General features: G+C 42.9%; 2 protein-coding genes across 3 annotated transcripts in view; one reads left to right on the top strand and one right to left on the bottom strand.

The window, feature by feature from the left end:
- Positions 1-1,181: 1,181 nt before the first annotated feature.
- HOMEZ (homeobox and leucine zipper encoding) lies at positions 1,182-11,498 on the top strand (the record flags this gene model as incomplete). Of its 2 annotated transcripts, none has more annotated exons than XM_084239541.1 (2): positions 1,182-1,239; positions 9,919-11,498. In XM_084239541.1, 2 exons carry the CDS (start codon positions 1,182-1,184, stop codon positions 11,496-11,498), a joined length of 1,638 nt encoding a protein of 545 aa, XP_084095667.1. The 2 variants fall into 2 exon arrangements, with proteins under 2 accessions (XP_084095667.1, XP_084095668.1); XM_084239542.1 differs by lacking the exon at positions 1,182-1,239 and adding an exon at positions 4,491-4,530.
- A 2,222-nt stretch (positions 11,499-13,720) lies between these two features.
- Positions 13,721-20,564, bottom strand: part of RNF212B (ring finger protein 212B) — a gene marked incomplete at both ends in the record, with an annotated part of 28,978 nt that continues 22,134 nt past the window's right edge. The window contains 8 exons of the mRNA XM_084240554.1: positions 13,721-13,786; positions 15,503-15,564; positions 16,440-16,537; positions 16,816-16,855; positions 19,109-19,157; positions 19,517-19,577; positions 19,727-19,769; positions 19,981-20,027. Of these exons, the coding sequence (XP_084096680.1) occupies positions 13,721-13,786; positions 15,503-15,564; positions 16,440-16,537; positions 16,816-16,855; positions 19,109-19,157; positions 19,517-19,577; positions 19,727-19,769; positions 19,981-20,027 (466 nt within the window). The remainder of the gene's footprint in view (positions 13,787-15,502; positions 15,565-16,439; positions 16,538-16,815; positions 16,856-19,108; positions 19,158-19,516; positions 19,578-19,726; positions 19,770-19,980; positions 20,028-20,564) is intronic.

The following is a 20,564-nucleotide window of genomic DNA, read 5'->3' as shown; positions in this document are numbered from 1 at the left end:
TCAGAAAGTTTCTTAGTGCCGATTGAGGTAGTGCTGAGTCCTTGGCTGTGGAACAGGCCTCTATACAGTGAGACCCATAATTCTTCCAGGCAAGGGATAACATCAGAAATGTTTCATTTTCTGCAACTGGCTTCCATTCCCTTCCCCATCCTGGTATAAAGAGAAACAAAAGGGACATGTAATTTTTCTGTGTTCCCTGCCTTCCACTTTGGGTTATATTCCTGAAGAACAGTGACCTTGATTTTAAAAAAGAAAAAAAGCAATTGAATAGCTAGCCTTGGGAGGAAATCAAAGTCTGTTATGTGAACCCCCCAAAGACCACTAGACCATCAGGGAAACACCCCCTTCACAGTGCAGCCCTCACTGGGAACAAACCCACTAATACTGTGCCTAACTTCAGCTTCTTCATGCAGCTGCCCTTCCTTCTTGATTAAAGATCTCATACATGTATTTGAAATAAAGTTGGAACATGAAAATAAAGTATAAAATATTGGACAGTATTGTTTGTTTGGGGTTGAGGGTGGTAAATTATCCCAACCCCCCTTTTCTTGGTTATCTCATTTCTTAAAACTCTTTATTTCCTGTCTGCTGGAATCCTTTGGCTATGCAAAAGTTGGGTGGGAAGAAGATCTGGAGGCACTGAGCAGTCCTGGTGTGAGACATGGCAGCAGAATCCCACCATTTTGGGTAGTGGTAGGGAAAGTTACCAGGACTCAGTGCTTTTGTTCCCTGGCACCCAGGACCAACTGCTGATGCACTTAAAGGTAACAGGTTGGGCAAAATCTTACTTCCACTTGTAGGGGAGCCCTTCCATCGGGGAGGGCCATTTAAGTTACAATCTACTCCTTAAGCACTGAAGATGAGTAAAGGTCTTAGCCCTATCAAAGGCAACCCAAAAAATAAAGGACAAAAAGTATGACAGGAAAAGCAAGGAGCCCTGGTCTAATCCATATGGAGTGATTAAAATAGATATTAAAGGGAGACATTGTCAAAAAAGAACAAGAGCTAACAATATTGACTCATATCACCTGAATGATGAAAGAATCCAATTACCCTCAAAGTGATGAGACATTTCTAGTAGGAAAGTCCTAGCCCAAGAATAATCAGGTGCCTCCTCATTACATCATAATGGTCAAATTGTGATGTCACTGCAGAGTACCCACACTCAGTATGTGTTGTAAATGGAACCAGATATGCTGAAGGGTAGAGTCAGCATGAGGAACAAACACCCACGGAGAGGTAAGTCAGCCTTTCCAGGAGTTCTCTCCAGGGCATATGACCTAGGGTTCCCCTATGACCCTAATGTCTTTCCAGAAATCTCACATCTTTGTTAAGTGGTAGATTTATCAGAAATCTTCCACCAACTCCTCCATTTTAGCTTGTACTATCCCAAATCCTACATATATGCTGTTCTGATGGTCAACCTTCAGCTCTGGAATTTCTCAGGAGACAGGGCATGGAACACTGGAGCAGGGTTCCCCTAAATTGGGCAGAAACTTACTATATCCTTTTCGTAAACCCCAAGGGTAGACCCAAGATTCAGGGTGCCTGAAGCCCGTAACATTTAGAGTCCTTTTTTTTTTTTAACTTAAGAGTACTTTTTTAGCAAAAATATATTGGCACAAAGGTGAATAAATATATGTTAGAATGAGATAAAATTTATAGTTTTTAAGAGTGAAACTTTGACAATATCACAAAATCAAAAATCACATTAAAAATTATCTACTTAATGGCCCTCCCTCGTGGTGCAAGGGGTTAAGCACCGCACTATGAAGCAATCCACAGCCTCTGCAGCATGAGTTCAATCCCCAGCCGGCCAGGGGGAAACCCACATGGTGAGGCAGACTTCTCCTGTTTCACCCGCTGCTCCCCTCAGCAGTGTATGTTTCAATCAATCAGTCTGCATGTTTCTTTCTTTTTTTTAACAGAGGCATGCTTTTATTTATTTATTTGTTTTTGTTTATACATGCACTGGGTACAGTCAGAAGCGCGGGAGGGTGAGAGAATTCACCAGAGCCAGAGTGGGGAGCAGAGCAGGCAGAAGGACCGAAGTACACTGCTGAGGGGAGCAGCGGGCGGCAGGAGAGGTCTGCGGACCATGTGGGACCCTTCTCCGGTGGCCGGGGAGCAGCTGGGGTTCGAACCGGCGCTGCAGAGGCTGCGGTCAGCTTCGCAACCCAGCGCTCAACCGCTGCGCCACCGGGGAGGCCCAGTCTGCATGTTTCTGTCCCCCACTCTGTCTCTGGTGGATCCTTTCACCCCCCACATCTCTGGCCTGTACCACAGTTCTTGTATGCATAAATAAATAAATCTTAAAAAAAAAATTACCTACTTAAGGGCCTCCCTGGTGGCGCAAGGGGTTAAGACGCAACCTGTGAGGCTGTCCATAGCCACTGCAGCATGAGTTCGATCCCCGGCCAGGGAGCTATCTATATGGCTCAGCAAATCTCTCCCGGCTTGCCTGATGCCCCCTCAGCAGTGTGTTTCATGTTTCGGTCGCTCTGCCTGTTCTGTTCCCTGCTCTGTCTCTGGTGAATCCTCTCACCCCTCTGCACCTCTGGCCTGTACCCCAGTTTTTGTATGCATAAATAAATAAATCTTTTTAAAAAAAGAAAAGAAAAAAAAAAAGGGAGGAATCAGCCTGGACTCTAGAACTGGGGCAGAGCAATTTCTTCTCTCTCCTTGGATACTTTCTCCCCTAAATCTGTCTTCAGTTCCTCTCTACTCACTCTTGGAAGTGCCTTTCTGAGACAACAAAGGTGGCTAAGTTATCTACCTTTCATAATTCCAGTCCATGATCAATGATGCTCAGAGAGAGTGACTGTGTCCTCCAGGAACAGGTGCTAAGTTTCCACAGACTGTTCCTTCTTGCTTTCCAGTCTAAGAAGCTTGAGTTTTTCCCAGTCAATCCAGTCTCCTTTGGCTCATGAGACAATGACCTCTCCACTGAAAATAGGGCTACTGCTGCCTAAAATGTTTCACTCTTCCTTCATTACATATTAGCCTCTGGGGGCATAGTAATAATCATGATTAGGGTGTATATACCTCCAGCCCTGGCTTAAACTCCAAGGGATCAAACATTTCTAACTCTATAGCACAGTATTATGTGTCTTTGCTTGCTTACTCCTATGTTTTTGCTAAATATTCCTTTGGAGCAGACAGAGGCTAGCTTCTAGTTGAAATCGTTACTAAATGCATTGAGACGAAGTGGGTGACAGGGGCAAATCCCGGCAAAAGAAAATAGGGCACAGAGCTGAGGTAGATCTCTTTCTGATGTCTGGCAACCCTGAAAGAGTTCCAGACCTTAGAGTGGGGCAATCAGGAATCAGAAGTAATAGTTATGGTGATTGGTTTGGGAGAAGGGGGATCCATGGGGAGGGGTGAGTGAGGTGTGTAGTATATAAGATGGAAGTCTGAAATTATTTAATAAACTTTTAATACCTGTGTAAGGTATTAAGTGACTTAGATAGGCAAGTAGAGGCTTTTTCAAAGACTAGCCTATGAACAGAAGAGTAACTTCAGAAAGTGTATTGTTCCCAAGTTTTATAAGACTGAGAATGACTATACAAACTTTTGGCCCAGTACTTCGGCGTGTATAGAGTACCACTTTGGTTGAAAATCCTATCTCTTGACAGCAAAAACCAAAGACCCCAAATACGACCTAGAGGAGGGAGGGAGAGGGGTCTGGGGCTCTGCTAGGTCCCACAGAGGTCCTTTCCGGCACTTTGTTTTTGGGAACAAGTGTTCGGTGCCAACTGGATCCAGGAAGCCGCCGAAGGCGTGAGACTCCTAGGATCCTCGTCTTTCCGGTTGTCAAGACATTTGATCCATCTCAACAAGTTCCCGACTGCTCTGGGTGCTTGGTTTACCGTGACGCTGGTGACGGAGGTTGGGCCCTGGACTGGGAAGGCGCGGCTCGTGCGTAAGGACGGCAAGGGGGTGCTGAAAAGGTCTTCCTTCAAGAAGAAATAAATGGAGCTACTGGCGGTCCGGACAGTTCAGCAAAATGAACTCTCTCTGCGGAATTCGGGGAAGAACACCGCCGGGTGTACTCAGAAGGTCCGGCGCGGATAGGTCGAAGGTGGGGGGTGGTACCACTCGCGGCGCCCTGGCCCTGGGGGACATCTTCCCTGCCTGCCGCACCCAATAGCCTCTCCGGCTGAGACTCACGCAGCCAATAGCGGGGTTCAGTTGAGAACCACGCAACCAATAGCCCGTCCACCGCGTTCCGCCGGTGCCCGCCTGCCTGCACTCGCCAATCAGGACTCGTGCCGCCCTGGCACCGCCCCCGAGCGCCCGCCCCACCCATCCGCCCCGCCTCCAACTCGCTGGAGCTGGGCTGGGCGAGACGGGCGCGCTCTCGGGGGCGGGAGGGGCAAGTCCCGGTCCCCGCCGTCCGCGAGGGTGGGCTCGGAGCAGGCCGCACCGGGAAGCAACCCCACTCCCACCCCGGAGGCCCCCTGCCCTTTCTCCCCCTTTACCCCCGGCCCATGGTGCGAGGCTGGGAGCCGCAGCCCGGGCCGGACAGCGGTGAGTGACCCCCAGCCCCTTCGACTTCCCCTCCCAGCCCAATACGATCTCCGACCTCTAAAGCCCCATCCCCGCGCTGGGGGGAGAATTCCAGGTTTGAAGTCGCCGGGTTCTCTCTCTCTCCTTTAGACTTTTCGGTTCCCCGTTGCAACCGGGGGAGGGTGAGTGGGTGTGTAGGGAGGACGAGAATGCTGGGTTGGGACGCCCTTGGAGAGGGGGAGGATGAGATTGGCCTGCTCCCTGGGGCTCATCGCCCCAAGTGCAACTTTTGTTCTCTGACCCAGTTTGGAGCCTACTAGGCTGCCTCTGATATGGAGGCTTAGGAGAAATGTTTGCTTCCCAGGCCTCGCCCCCAGATCCCCCACGACCACCTCCTGGGGACCCTAACACTTACAGAAACCTGGACTGACTGCTGGGGGAGCAGTGGCCTTTGGGAATGAAAGGTTCAGTAGAGATGCCCCTTCTGACCACCCCCTGCCCAGGAGTACTCAGAAAACCAGGAAAAGATGAGAACCCGAGTCCTCGGAGGTTCCCGGTGTTACGACCTAATCTGAAACTTCTAAAGTGAAAGAAGAAAACTCAAGCTGGGACCTGTTTGGTAATATGGGCCCAGCCCAGGAGATCTTTTTTCATAGGAACCTCCTCCTCACCATACATTTGAAGCCCTTTTAAATTATATTTTAGGATAGGGAGAGGACAGTAATTGAAAAACCCCAAATGCCAATTAAAAGTTGGGAATTTTTAAAATGATACGTATCTTAAGCATTGTCATTAAAAGTACATTCATTTCACCAGTCTTTGCTGGGGTGTGTGTAGGGGGCTGGAGGATAGAGACGTTTTCTTTGTGTAGTCTGCTGATTGGAGTTCCCAACTGAGTATCTAGCATAAACTACACACATCAGTCTCAAATCTGGCTGCACCCTGAGAACTTTTTTAAGCTACTGATGCCTGGGTCCCAGGCCAGACTGATGAACTCAGAATGAGGATGAGGGTGCCCTGTCTAAGTTTCACAGGTAACCTAATGTGCAGTCTGCGAGGAGAGCCTCTGCCTCTCATCATCTATGATTTCAAGGTTTAGTTTTGGTTTAGTTAAAGTGGAGTGGGAACTTAAACATTATTGAAGCATCCGGGTGCAGAGTAGTTCTGAAATGTTTTCCTCTGCTCCTTCAGTCTTGTACAGGTAACTGCCCACTCCCAACTCATCAAGAGGTACACTTCTTTGTATTATGTTTTTTTAAAGCATTTGATTTTGTTTTCATTTCATTTTTAATGCACTAAATTGTTCACAGGTTTATGTGATGTTTAATTACATTATTGTATAAATAGAGAAAGACCAGGCTGTCAGGGGTTTGGAATTACACACAATTGACCCAAGCATACAGGGCAGATGAAGAAAGCAGATGATTAGGTCACAAGAGAGTAGCCTGCCAGCCTCTAGTAGTATCCAATATTGTGGGTGAGTCCAGTTCAACACTCCCCCCCTTATACTATCCCCAGCAGTCATATCACCCATACGCAGTCCCCTTACAGACTTACTCAGAATCTCTTGGATCTTCCATCCACTCTTTCCATTCTTTTACATCAAGTGTTTGTTCCTCTAAGCAATTTGTTACCACCATTGCCTTTATTAAGCTAGGAGGACATAAGGCAGAGATTCTTTTTTTTTTTTTAAAGATTTTTTTTAAATTTATTTATACAAGCACTGGGTACAGTCAGAAGCGCGGGAGGGTGAGAGAATTCACCAGAGCCAGAGCAGGGAGCAGAGCAGGCAGAAGGACCCAAGCACACTGCTGAGGGGAGCAGCGGGCAGCAGGAGAGGTCTGCGCGCCATGTGAGACCCTCCTCCGGAGACCGGGGAGCAGCCGGGGATTGAACCGGCGCTGCAGAGGCTGCGGGCAGCTTCGCAAGCCAGCGCTCAACCGCTGCGCCACCGGGGAGGCCCAAGGCAGAGATTCTTAATCTGGATTTCTGGGCCATCAGTGCATCATGTGAGAGAGAGAGAGAGTGTGTGTGTGTGTGTGTGTGTGTGTGTATAAATAATGTGTAAGTTTGACTGTTTACTTGTAGGGACTAGCCATAACTTTCTGAGAGTCCCTAACTTTGAACTCATTCTCAAAGAGGACTATGATCCAAAAAGTTAAGCAGCACATGTTTAACCTCACTAAAAGTCCTTTAAGTTCCTTAAAATTATTACCAAGACACACTTTGGGCAGCTTTATTCTCTGAATAAGGCTGTAGGGAATTTAGCAGGATAATACCTAGTCTCTCACTTGAACTATTTTACCATAAGCCTAAGTTCAAGCCTCAAGTTCCCTTTTCCTAGGACTGTGTCAACATCTAGATGTTTAAGGCAATCCATTCTTTGTGAGGTGCCCATGGGTATGAAAAGCCCAAAGGGAAAGAAGGGTACTATCCTATTTTTTTTACTAGTGGCTTTAAGTAGCAGTTGGACCTATCTGGCATATTTATTTATTTTTAAGAGATTTATTTATTTATGCATACAAGAACTGGGGTACAGGCCAGAGGTGTGGGAGGTGAGAGGATTCACCAGAGACAGAGTAGGGAGCAGAACAGGCAGACACACTGAAATATATTGCTGAGGGGAGCAGGGGGTGAGACAGGAGAGGTCTGCTGCACCATGTGGGTAGCTCCCTGGCTGGCTGGGGATCGAACTCATGCTGCATGAGGCTGTGGATAGCTTCACAGTGCTGTGCTTAATCCCTTGCACCATGAGGGAGGCCCCTATCTGGCATATTTAATACAAATTTAACATTTACTCAGAATTGATATTTCACCAGCACTTCTGTCCTAAGAGCCCTTATTTCTCCTGTTTTGATTCTGTTTCTATCATCTCCAAAATGGAAGCACAAGAACACTAGCTATTAGGGCCTTCATTGTGTTTTTTGTTTACTATAGGGTCTACCCTACTTGTTATAGTTCTCATGTGCCACTCTGGCTATAGTGCCTTCCTACAAATTCTTCCAAGGAGGTACCAACTATATAGCTGTGCCTTGATTTAAATTACAATTCAAGATCAAGAAGTCTTCTACAATTTGTATTTTGTGTAGGGAAATTCTGGATGTATAGAGTACAACGAATGTTCTTTGCCTTATTGCATGTTAGACCGAAATATCAAGCTGATTCCATAAGTATCTGAAGGATAGCAAACCACCTAAAATGAAAGAAAATGCTTCCTCGTGGGTTTATACTCATTGTCCATCTGGTAGGCTTCATCCTCACACTGAACTGCCTTATTTCTTACATTTTCCTCATATCTAAAGTGTTATTATGTCCTTAAAGAACAGGACACAAATAAGGTTACCTAGATGTCAAGTGCTGCAATCATAAAGTATTTTCTAGCTTAGATTTGGAGGTGTTTCTGGTGAGCCACTATTTCTCAACGGTGGTTTTGCACCTGGCTGCACAGTTTCTCACAGGCCGCTCAGCCTTATCTGGGATGAACCTTGAGGATAAGGCAGGGATATTTACCAATTGGTAATTGGTAATTACATTGGTAATTCACCTGGCAATCAAAAAAGATTTATATCTAAATCATGGATTCAATTTTCCTAAAGCAGTGATTATCATCCTTTTTATTTTTAAAGTGGCAAAATTCATTCTGGAATGATAGCTAACTCCCTAAATATAAAAAACATAAAAGCATAGATACCCTGGTTTCCTCTACCCAGAATCAGAACTCTGCAAAAAAGAGTTATAAAACAGTGATTTTTAAAGGATTCACTCTTTGCCTAACTTCCTCTCTTGAGCAGGAGCATCACCTTATAGCAGAATCATCCCAGGAAGCTGAAGTAATGATAAAAGCTGCTATTTATTGAGCCTTTACTTTGTTCTAGGCATATGTCAACTGCATTTTTTAATTTAGTCATTAATTTGCAAGGTAGGTGCTATTAGAGCCTTTTTTTCCTCCTGATGGGAAACTAAGGCTTTGTGATTTATCTCAAATCTGCCTCACTCCAGACCTCCGCCTCTAATAGCTGTGTTAGGCCCTGCCTATACATAGAAGGTGCAGACAAAATTATGAGTTTACATACACTCAGCACTGCCCATTTTTCAGACATGAGGAAAGTGGGGGTCAAATAAGCTGAGTAACTTTTGCCCAAGATCACATAGCCAGTAAGTGGCAGAATTGGGGAAATGCAGGTTGTCTCTACTCAAGAATCTTATTTTTACCCACTCTGCCATGCTGCCTGAATTTACTCTCTTAAGATCCTCTTCAAGGTGTACTGCCGTTATGATCGCTCCTTAACATATCAAAAGTAGTTACCTATAAACTCAGGATTCCTCTACAGTAAAGGGTAACAGATGTGTTATTAGTCTCTCATTTCCACACAGGGAGCTGAGTTAAAATTCAGCCCACAGATTGATTCTGGGCAATAACTTGAACAGGTATTTCAGGAATGAAGCACAGTTTGGGGCTATCCCGGAAGTCCCCACACCCATAAATAACCCTGGAAGCAGTAGTGCTATACTGGTTAGCTTGCAGGACCTGTTTACAATTTTTAATAAGCCTGCCCACCTGGTCCTGAGAAGAAAGCTGGACGAAAGAGATAAGAGCTGCAGCCTTCCGCCTGCCCTCAGTAAAGGGGGTTGTTAAAATCTAAGGGAGCTCTCTGGAGAGAAACAGCAGTTGGAAGAGACAAAGGCTGGGGGAGGGGATAACCTTTGTTTGAGGATGATTTAGGGGAGGAAACCTTTCCTTCTTCCTAATCTCACCCTAAACCCTGGGGGAGTAAGCCCCGTTTATCTCAGATGTCTGACCTATCTCTCTCCCCCTACTGGGAGATGGAAAAAATAAAGCTATCAGCTTGAGGCTTAGAGCTTAAAGGTGCTATCTTTCCCCTCCCAACGCATCGCCCCCAAAAAAGAAAAGAAAAGGGGGCTAGGCAGCTGTGTACCTTCTAGATAGTCATCCACATTTTAGAGATTATCATAAATTGTTAGGAGATAAAGCATTTGTAACAGTTCTGAGATAATTGCTCCCCTTGTTTCTGTGGTTGAGTCTTCACTTATGACTCTTATTCCATGAACTTAAGAGGGTGGAGTGAGTTTGAATTAGAAAAACAAAGGCTATATAAGGATGTTTTCTTCCTTCATAACTTCTAAAACTCACCAGTCATGTGACTTGGAGTAATTTAACTTCTTCGGACTTTGGGTTTTTCACACATTCAGTGGGAATTATAGCAGGTTCTGATGATTTTGTAAATTTATGAAAGCTAAATTAAAAAGTACTAAAGCACTTTAAAAGCAATCCAGTACATACACATAGAAAGTTGGCTGTTTTGGAGTCCAACGGTTTGTTTGGTAGAAATTGACCAGTAGCCCAAGAGAGAAGCCCCAGTGATTAAGCTGTTTCTCTTCTTATTACAGCAATCTGTGAAGGGCACAAATCAGGAAGCACCATGCCTCCTAATAAAGAGGCCAGCAGTCTTAATAGCTCCCCTGCGGGGCTCATCTGCCTCCCTCCAATCTCTGAAGAGCTACAGCTCGTGTGGACCCAAGCAGCCCAGACCAGCGAGCTGGATGGCAACGAACATTTGCTACAAACCTTCAGCTATTTTCCCTACCCCAGTCTAGCAGACATTGCCCTTCTCTGCCTACGGTATGGGCTGCAGATGGAGAAAGTCAAGACTTGGTTCATGGCTCAGCGCCTTCGCTGTGGCATTAGCTGGTCATCTGAAGAAATAGAAGAGACCCGTGCGCGAGTCGTCTATCATCGCGATCAACTCCATTTCAAATCCCTTCTCTCATTTACTCATCATGCAGGAAGGCCCCCAGAGGAGGTGCCGCCTCCACAAGTGCCACCACCAGAACCAACTGGTCTTGGAATAGTGCCCCTGGCTCTTAGCGAGCCCACCCAGAAAGCATTGAAGGTAGAGCCTGAGGAGTCCTCCGAGCCACTGAGTCACCAGAAAGCAAAAGAGCCCCCAATGGCACCAGGAAGTGGGGCAGTCCCATGCCAATCAGATTTTTGGCAGGATCGTCAAAGCAGTGGCCTCTCTAAAAAACAGGCAGGCAGGGGTCCCAACCAGTCACAAAGTCTAGGTACTGCTTCCTGGAACCACTCCCCATCTGTCCAGCAGCCACATACTCGGGACAAGCCCCCACCAGTCTCATTACTTGCCAGTAGGTGTAAACAGGAGTCAGCAACTAAAGTGACTCCTTCCTCTACCTCTTCCTCTTTCCAGGTACTGGCTAATGGAGCTACTGCCACCTCTAAACCCCACCAGCCACTGGGCTGTATCCCACAGCCACTGTCGCCCAGTGAACAGGCACTACCCCCACATATGGAGCCAGCCTGGCCGCAGGGGCTAAGGCATAACTCGGTACCAGGTAGGGTTGGCCCTGCAGAGTACCTTTCCCCAGATATGCAACGCCAGCGAAAGACCAAGCGCAAAACCAAAGAGCAGCTGGCTATCCTCAAATCGTTTTTTTTACAGTGCCAGTGGGCACGGCGTGAGGATTACCATAAATTAGAACAGATCACTGGTTTACCCCGGCCTGAGATTATTCAGTGGTTTGGTGACACACGCTATGCCTTGAAGCATGGGCAACTAAAATGGTTTCGGGACAATGCAGTACCTGGTGCCCCTAGTTTTCAGGACCCAGCAATTCCCACACCACCGCCTTCAACCCGCTCCTTGAATGAATGGGCTGAGACACGGCCTCTGCCAAACCCCCCACCCCCCCCAGACATACGGCCCTTGGAGAGGTACTGGGCAGCCCATCAGCAACTGCGGGAAAGTGATGTCCCTCAGCTGAGTCAGGCGTCAAGGCTTAGCGCCCAGCAGGTACTGGATTGGTTTGACTCTCGATTACCTGAGCCAGCGGAGGTGGTGGTTTGTCTAGATGAAGATGAAGAAGAAGAGGAGGAAGAACTGCCGGATGATGAGGAGGAAGAGGAGGAGGAGGATGACGATGACGAGGATGATGTGATCATACAGGACTGAGTTGGGGGAAGGGGAGGGGGAGGCGTGTTACTAAAATGAACCAATTTAGTAACTTTAAACAAAGAAACCACATTTTAAAAAATTACCTTGTGGCAAAAAACTGAAAACCTTTGTGTTCTGGAGGTGGGGGGTTGGGGATGTAGTGAGGGTGGACCAGGGAGGATGGCCATAGGGCTCAAAATGATGTGGGGATGGGATGGGCAGAAACCCAGGCCTCTATCTTCAGTGAAGAGAGGACCACGGATCTGCTCAAAACCAGGGACTGAGGAAAGGCTCCTGCTCTCCTATCTGCTGCTCTCTTTGTTGGCGCACTACAGAGGCCTGCCCTTGGCCCTGTAAGAGGACTGGCAAAGAGGAGTAAAGAATTTGGATTCAGTGACTCCAGTGCATCCCCAGTCCCACCATTTCCCCTGGAATATAAGGCTGCTTAGTACCCCTTCTTTTCTCTGCTAGCTTACGTCCATGCTAGGAAATACAGCTAAGAATCTGTGTCCCAGTCTCACCACATATTTCCTCTTCCTTACACCAATTTGACATTACATGTTTTACCTGTGAGATTATTGAGTTGCCCACAGCAGAATATTTTCTGATACTGGGACCACTTTGCCTTGTACCTTTTTATCTGTTTCTGAAATCCCCACTCTGTTCACTATTTGTCTCAGGGTAAATCTTCCCCACGGAGCTTGTGAAAAAGTTTAATAATTGGGTGGAGAATAATTTAGACTGGATATTTATTGGAGGTGGGAATTAAAGGAGATGTCCTTTAAGAGTGAATTAGATTACAGAGGGTAGAGGAGAGGGAATGGTTTTTGCTGTTCAGAAGGACAGTACAGGTAGGTTCCAGGTTTGGTTTTACAAACCTGCCTAGCTTGACTGATTTTTCATTTTGGTGGTGTTTCAATTTGTGTCCAAAAAAGGGACTTTTTCTCTCTTTGTGGTCCTCTCTCTACAGGATCTATCTTGGGGACAGAGGGACCATGGTCTTTAACTGAATTATTGCTGCTTTAGAATGGTTTGATCAGTTGGGGTCAGATACAAAGATATCAATGGTTTAACCACTTAGAAATAAAAGTGGAAGCTCCAAGTTACTAGAATAATAAAAAAATCCAAAAATAAAATTGTTTCTCTTGTCCACTTTGCCACTTCTATGGTTTAGAGATTATTGGAACCAAATCTGTTAACATTCTAGTTCGGTACACTTTTTTTTTTTTTTTTTTTGAGAAGGGCAGGATATCTTGAAGTAAAAGGATAAAAATGTTAAAAGGCAGTAGATAATTATCAACAGGCTATTTCCCAGCCATCAGACAGTAATAATTAAAACTTCTGAGGCTTTAGCAGTGAGCAGTGACAATTGAGTCATTCTCGGAGGTAACTGCACCTGCTACAATATGCATAGGCTCCTTCCCAGAAGAAGGTGTCTAGAAATGCCTTTAAAAAGAAATTCAGAGTACCAGAAAGGGGTAATGGGATTCTCTAGTTCAGCTACAAGGTCTTCCCCAAGATGTAATTTACTTCTGGTCAGATGTCTCTGCATTTTCCCAGAATTTCTGCTTAAGGCCCTGCCTGCCAACGGGTCACCCATTTAATTGCTCATGGCTACCCCTATGTACCTAAAGAAGAAACATTTGATCTAAGTAGTGTTTGCCCATTCCACCAATCTAAAGCTTGTAATGCCAACAGGTAGCTGCAATAAAAGGGCATCCTCTTTATTATCTATGTACTTTTGTAATCTGAAAGTCTATCTCCAGCTGTTCAAACAGAAAGGAAAAAAAAACATTTAATAATAAGTAGGCACAAGAAACAATAGGCAAGTAGAGAAAGTATTATAAATTAGAACAAGAAACAAGAGTTGTTGCTTATTAACATTGGCAATATAGCAATGAGAATATATCCATGGTTAAAAATTGAAATCCCAAAATAAAACACAGTATGTTACCCTCCCCTTCAATGATGTCAAAAATTGTTTTGACTCCCTTTCTTTCAAATTGCAAGAATGAGGGAGCTACACATGTCTTGTGGGGGAGATACAAACATCCTGTAGCATAAGCCTTATATAAAACCTGACCACTTTCCCGAGAGGTAATACAGAGTGTATTTGGAAGAGAAGAGGTACTGAGTGAAACCAGGAAACAAGGCAGGGATACCTTTTCCAAGACCATGGCCTCTGGTGGATACTACAGGCCATCCTTCAGCAGTGTGCATAGACCACATTTGAAGACGGTCTATCTGGGAGTGGCCCATCCTTCTCTCCCCCTGGTTAATCCCATCTGCCTCTGTTGGTAGAGAGTCTGCAGCAGAGGACAAGAAGTCAGTGTTTATGACAAAAATGGCAAGTAAAGCCCTCTCAAGGCTTTACATGAAGTTTATCAGGCCAGTAAACAATTGTTGCTTCCCTATAGTTTTTCTCCATTGCATGATAACTTCCAAACTAAGTTTGGAAGTTGATACGTCTAGGGTAACCAAAGCTTTGTTGCTAATAATGAAACTTGCTGGAACATTTCAGTTAATATACTAATAAGGCAGAATATTTGAAAATCAAGCTCTTTTGGAAGACTTGGTACCTGTAACTACCATAACCAGAAATGATAAGCAGGGAAGCAGAATTCCTAATGCCTTTGCAGGGGAGTTGCACTTAATTCAATAATTTTTTTTTTTATTATTAACTTACAGGAATTTTTCTTTTTAAGTAACATAATGAACTCAAAACTTCAAAAAATAACTCATGGTCAATTTTCTTTCATGTCTACTCTCACTGCCCCTCTCCACCTGATTATATTAAAGCAAAACCCAACCACTTCCTATCCATACATATTTTAGTACGTATTTCCAAAAGATAAAGACTCTTAAAAGGCGTTACTAAAACAGTATCATGCCTACAAAAAAAACCCTATACTATCAAATGTTCAATATATTCAGTTTTCCTCACTCACTTGTAAATGTTTTTTACAGAAGGTATCATCAAGATCAATTAGGGGCCATGTATTTGTAGATGGTTTATAGTTCCCTGAATGCTTTTATCTGTGGGTTAATCCATTTGTGAGGCTCTTATGGATGTTACTTCTTCAATGTTGCCTCTCAGGAGTTAGATCCTATTTTTTTTTTTTTAAAGATTTATTTTTATGTTATTTATACAAGAGTCAGAGTACAGTCCAGATGTGCGGGAGGGTGAGAGGATTCACCAGAGACAGAGTGGGGAACAGAACAGGCAGAATGACGAAATACACTGCTGAGGGGAACAGCAGGCGAGACAGGAGAGGTCTGCTCGCCACGTGGGTTGCTCCGACGCCAGCAGGGATCAAACCGGCACTACAGAGGCTGCGGACAGCTTCACAGCGCTGCACTCAACCACCTGCGCCACCGGAGAGGCCTGTTAGATCCTATTTTTTTGCTGATAAAAATACAGGGAATTTTGGAGTCTGAGAGCAAAATATTTACCTGCCTTACTACATTTTGGGGGTCACCCAGGAGCTTGGTATAGAAAAAGGGCATAAATACCCTCAAACCCAAGCCATAAAAGTTAAAGGGCAAGACTAGGCTTCTCATTTAGTAGAGCTCCTTATAAACCTCTCTTCTTTCCCATGCCCTTTTCTCTTGTCAAGATTAGAACCATAGTCCCATAAATTCACAAAAGATTTTTTCAGCTATCTCTGGAGGATTACATGTTTTTTCCTACTGCAAACAGTAGTACTTCTACTCAAAAAATATATTCCATTAAAAATGTTCTTTAGGAGCTTCTGCAAATGTCAGCTGTGTCCACACACTTAGATCATGTTGGCCAAGACCTCTGAAGTTTAAAACCTTTCACTACCATATGACCTTATTTTTAAACTTGGAAGCTAATCAGACAGTATAGAATTGTTGAAATTGAGTCCATTCTGGAAAGTTGTGAATATATGATTACCAGACTTGAAACCTATGTCATTTTCCACTGGCTACATCCTACCACCTTCACTGTAGTAGGCCTAACTGTGAGTTTTTCTCATCCAGACAAGTTAGAGGCTCACCTGCAGGACTGGTGGCTGGAAACCAGGAAGACTCTCTAGAGTGGTTCTGCCTTCCCTTTGACCTGTAAGATATAATAAAATAGTGAAAGAATACTTATTTGGCAATTCCCCTGCAGTGCTAGTGATGGAGCATGTTAAAAAGAAAGTTCTTAAAATGAGAAACACATATTAAAAGTGAAAAACTGTTAGATAAGGTACTAAAAAGAGATGGGTTATAAAGTCCATCCTTGTGAGGATGGAGTACTGACAGAGAAATCTGAGATTTGAATTTAACTATGAGTAGAAAAAAGAGGCAATAAAAAAATTTTGGTGAGTTATGGATGATGACAGCCTCTTATCAAGAGGCCTGTTACCAAAGATATGTTTCGGAAAAGGTGAGGATGAAAAAGAGATAGTGGTTTTATCATTCACATTCAAAACTGTGTTCCCAGTAATGTTCATACACATAACAAAAAAAGAAAAACTCGACTGGTGAAAAGATGAGTGCAATTTAGGTAAAATTTTTTTAAAGATTTATTTTATTTATTTATGTATACAAGAACTGGGGTTTAGGCCAGAGGTGTGGGGGGTGTGGGGGGAGAGGATACACCAGAGACAGAGTGGGGAGCAGAACAGGCAGATCTACTGAAATACACTGCTGAGGGGAGTAGCGGGAGAGACAGGACAGGTCTGCTGTGCCATGTGGGTTAGCTCCCTGGCTGGGGATTGAACTTGTGCTGCAGTGACTGGCAATAGCTTGATAGCAGAGACTTTAACCCTTGCACCACCAGGGAGGCCCTAGGTAAAATTCTTCACTATGAAAGAAATAGAGCCAAACTAAAGACAATATACTCTTGGGGTGTGGCAAATCCCAACTTCTTTTCCCTTTGAAAGGCTTCACTAAGTATGTATGTCAATGGCTGAAGTTCTACTCCTTTGGTTATATTATTTAACTTACCTGAATTGTCAGGGGTGAGGACTCTTGTGTGGTCTGAATTCCCACCATTTAGAGATGGTCTGAAAGGAAAAAAACCCCGTCCTGAGGAGGCAGATGGTCTAAGAAGGGAAAACAAAAGCATCAGCAGAGAAAAGGAAAGGTGGAGGTAAAGACCATATGTAAAGGAAGAGCCTATACCTGCACAACAGAGACGAAATAAATCCCCTAATTGCAGTTGAAAATAAAATAATTCAAATGTCTATTAGACATAGTATTCTTCAACTTCCTCTTTGTGTTTATAGGTAGAGAATAAATTTCATTGGTATAGGCCCCAGTGCTGCTGGCAGAGTGCTGGTGTGAACAGATCCCAAACGAAAGTTAGCATAGAGTCACTTACCTGTAAGATAGGCTGTAAGAGGAAGCTGGTGAAGGGGTTTCTGAAAAGCACAAAAATGCATGTGAGATAATACACAAACTGGAAAAGGATTCAGATGTACCAGGGGCCAGGGCAAAGGAACTGAGGGATTAAAGATTTTTTATTGTTTTTATTATACATACAATACATTTATATATTGCACATATAATATTGTATATATTAGGTATTTAGTGTGTGTATGTGTGTGTGTGTGTGTATATGTGTATATATATATATATATTAGGTTTAGGGGCCAATGGCAGGTAAGAAAGCTCACAAATCGCCTAGCAGCATCTCAAAGGTGCTTTCCTCTCCGTTTCATGAGTTTGTGGGCCTGGACCCATCACTGCCGTACATGCTGTAATGTATCTGTGCCTTGGTTTCCCCTATAAGAAGATTACTAGAAAGAATGGCTAAAGACAAAGGATCATTAAGTTCACTAAGACTGATATCAGACAAATAATAGACTTCATGACAAAACTGTTACTAGAGAAAAAGGTCAAAATGATAAAAGAATAAATCCAAAAGAAGATAAAATACAAACATATATGCATCTAGTAACAGTTCTAAAATACATGAAGTAAAAGCTGATAAAATTAAAGAGAAAAATAGACAATTCACCAATCATAGCTGGAAACTTCAATATCCCACTTTCAATAATGGATATAACAACTAGACAGAAGATCAGCAATGAAATAGAAGATTTGAATAACATACATACCAACTAAATCTAACAGTGATCTATAGAACAATCTACCCAAAAGAGCAGAATACACATTTTTCTCAAGTGTACAAAGAACACTGGCTAGAATAGACCATCTGTTAAGGTATACACTTTTTAAAAAAAAGATTTATTTATTTATGCATACAAGAACTGGGGTACAGGCCAGAGGTCGGGAGGGGGTGAGAGGATTCACCAGAGACAGAATGGGGAACAGAACAGGCAGATCAACTGAAATACACTACTAAGGGGTGCAGCAGGCAAGTCAGAAGAGGTCTGCTGTGCCTTGTGGGTATCTCCCTGGCCAAGGATCGAACTCGTGCTACAGTGGCTGCGGATAGCTTCATATGTTGTGTCCCAACCCCTTGCGGCACCAGGGAGGCCCAAGGCCTACACTTTAAAATATTTCAGTCATACAAACTATTTTGTTCAACCACAATAAAATTAATTTCAAAATCGGTAATGATAGGAAATTTGGGAAATTCACAAATATATGAATATTAATCAGCACTGCTAAATAACCAATAGTTCAAAGTAAAATCATGAGAGATGTTAGAAAGTACTTTGAGATGAATTAAAACCACAATATAGTAAATATTGTAAGACTCCTCAAAAAACAGTGCTTAGAGCAAAATGTATAATGGTAAAAGTATATATCAAGAAAGCAGATCTAAATCAATAATTTAACCTTCCACCTTGCGAAACTTAGAAAAAAAGAACTAAACCCAATATAAGCTGATGGAAAAAAATTAGAGCAGAAATGAAGCAGAGGGGAAAAAAAAAAAGAAAATAAGAAAATCTAAAAGTTGGTTCTTCAAATTGGTCCAAGAAAAAAAGAAGACTCAGTAAGATTAGGAACAAAGAAGGGAATATTTCTACTAACCTGTCAGAAATAAATTCATTAGAACATCAACCTTTTTCCAAGGGTTTTGTGTATGAAAGAATTTGAGAGAGACTATTTGGTGAATTTAAAAATTAATTAACCAAGAAGAGATTTGTGAACTTCAAAATTACCTTCTTTCTTTGTGAAAAGAAAGAAATGCTCTCTGAGAAGTATTCTCTATGAAATAGCTAATCCCTTTGAAAATAATAACAGGAGTAATTCTAAGGGAAAGACACAAGAATTAAGTGGGTGGAACCAACTATTTCTTCACTGGAATATTTTTATGTTTAATTCACACTGAAGAAGACAGACACCTTCCCAAGTCCAACATAATCAGCATCAAATTAACCTTCCTTTTAGTCTTAGCTTGTACTGCCACCTTGTGGCAATTTAAAAAATTTCAAGTCCATTATTATACTCAAAAGTTATCCTCTACCTCAAGACCAGAGGTTTTCAATGACTTTCTACTGCCCACATTTTCATTTTCCCTTTACAATTTAAGGACAGAAATATCATCACTTGAAAAACAAAAATATATGTCTGGATACTTTCCATAATTCTCTGGGGGAAAAAAAAACAAAGTAAAATGACCTTATATTCTGCAGAGAAAGCCAGAAATCTGCTGGTATCTGTACAGAGTATGTTGATTCTGATACTTTTTTCCCACTCACCAGTAAAAGAGTCTCTGGGAGTACTCCTTCCCTGCAGGCCTCTGGATCCCTGGTGGAAAATAATAAAAGTATTTTTCAGTTCTGTGGATTCCATTTTCCTTGCTGTTTCTCTATAAACAATGAAGAAAATGTTCTCCCAAAGTTCGTCCCAAATGCTAGTCTAAGAAGGATGCAGACGTGACTACTTCCAAAATGAACGTAGCGAGCACCGCTAACTCAGTCTGTGGGTGCTTCCTTGTTCTCTGTGTATGTCTGAGTTAGGTCTGCATTGCCACAAGAAAACAGTCTGGGCATCACATCAGATAATTTATGCCAAAATTAATATAAATTCATATTCTTGCCTTAAATATTTCTTTCATTTACGACTATAAACCTGTGTGGGAAAAAAAAAAGGTAAATATGACTTACTTGTCCCAAGCTACCAAAGCCAGCTACTCTAAAAGGGATAGACTCCACTGAGGAGGAACGACTGTAAAAAGTGAGACAAAAAGAAAAAAAACAAACCTGGGGTTAAACAATTACATAGATTTAAAGTCTCCTCAGTCCCTAATTCAGACACATCTAGGTATTTCTTTTCATTTGCCAACTTTAATGTTGCTGGGTAGGCTTTCTACTCACCTGACCACTTGGCTGCTATGCTGAGAACTGGGTCGTGGAGTAACTGAAAGAGAATAAAGTGCAGAATGGAAGGCTGCTATCAACATTATGCTCTGCCTTGCCTAGCCAATCTTTTGCAAGTGGATATCTGGTTGTATGATCATTTACTATCATACATAAGATTAGAAAAATGAAATTATAGTTTCTGAGAGAAAACAATCTTTTAAATGAAAAAAAGAATATGTATTCATCTTGCACAAAAAAATGTTCTCTACCTGACTGTGATGGGGAAGTGATGCCCACTGGTCGAGGTGTGGTTAATCTGCAAGGGAAAAGGAAAAAAGGCAGCTCTAATTTCTTCAAGCAGGAGCGTCACCTTAGAGGATCAATCAAATTATTATTTTTAAAACTAGTAACTTCAAGTTATATAAATGACTGTCAAATTAATTAAATTTGAGGAAAAATTTTTTAAAAACCAAATGTAATAGCTTCCTCTCGCACAAATTGCTTACTTCTTGTATTTCAGATATTACCCCAAAATACGGAGCCAAAGTTAACACAAGAACCCTTTGCTCTCCAATTCCCAAGATGAAACCTTATGCCCTCTCTACTGCCCATAATAGAAATTCTGAAGTACACTCCTTTGTCCCTTTCCTCAGTGTCTTATCAAGTATACTCAACTTTCCATATAAATATCTGTATGTTTATCCTTTCATACACACACCATGTCCTCACTCTTCATCCCCTCATCCATCTATCCAACACACATTTATTTAGTACCCATATGTCCTGGATCCTGAGATTACAAAGAAACTACAAGAGACAAAAATTATAAAGCAATATAATTGTTATATAAGTA

Source organism: Talpa europaea (genome assembly GCF_964194135.1).
Source record: "Talpa europaea genome assembly, chromosome: 8".
In the NCBI taxonomy this organism is placed as follows: domain Eukaryota; kingdom Metazoa; phylum Chordata; class Mammalia; order Eulipotyphla; family Talpidae; genus Talpa; species Talpa europaea.
This window is presented reverse-complemented; position numbering and strand designations above follow the sequence as displayed.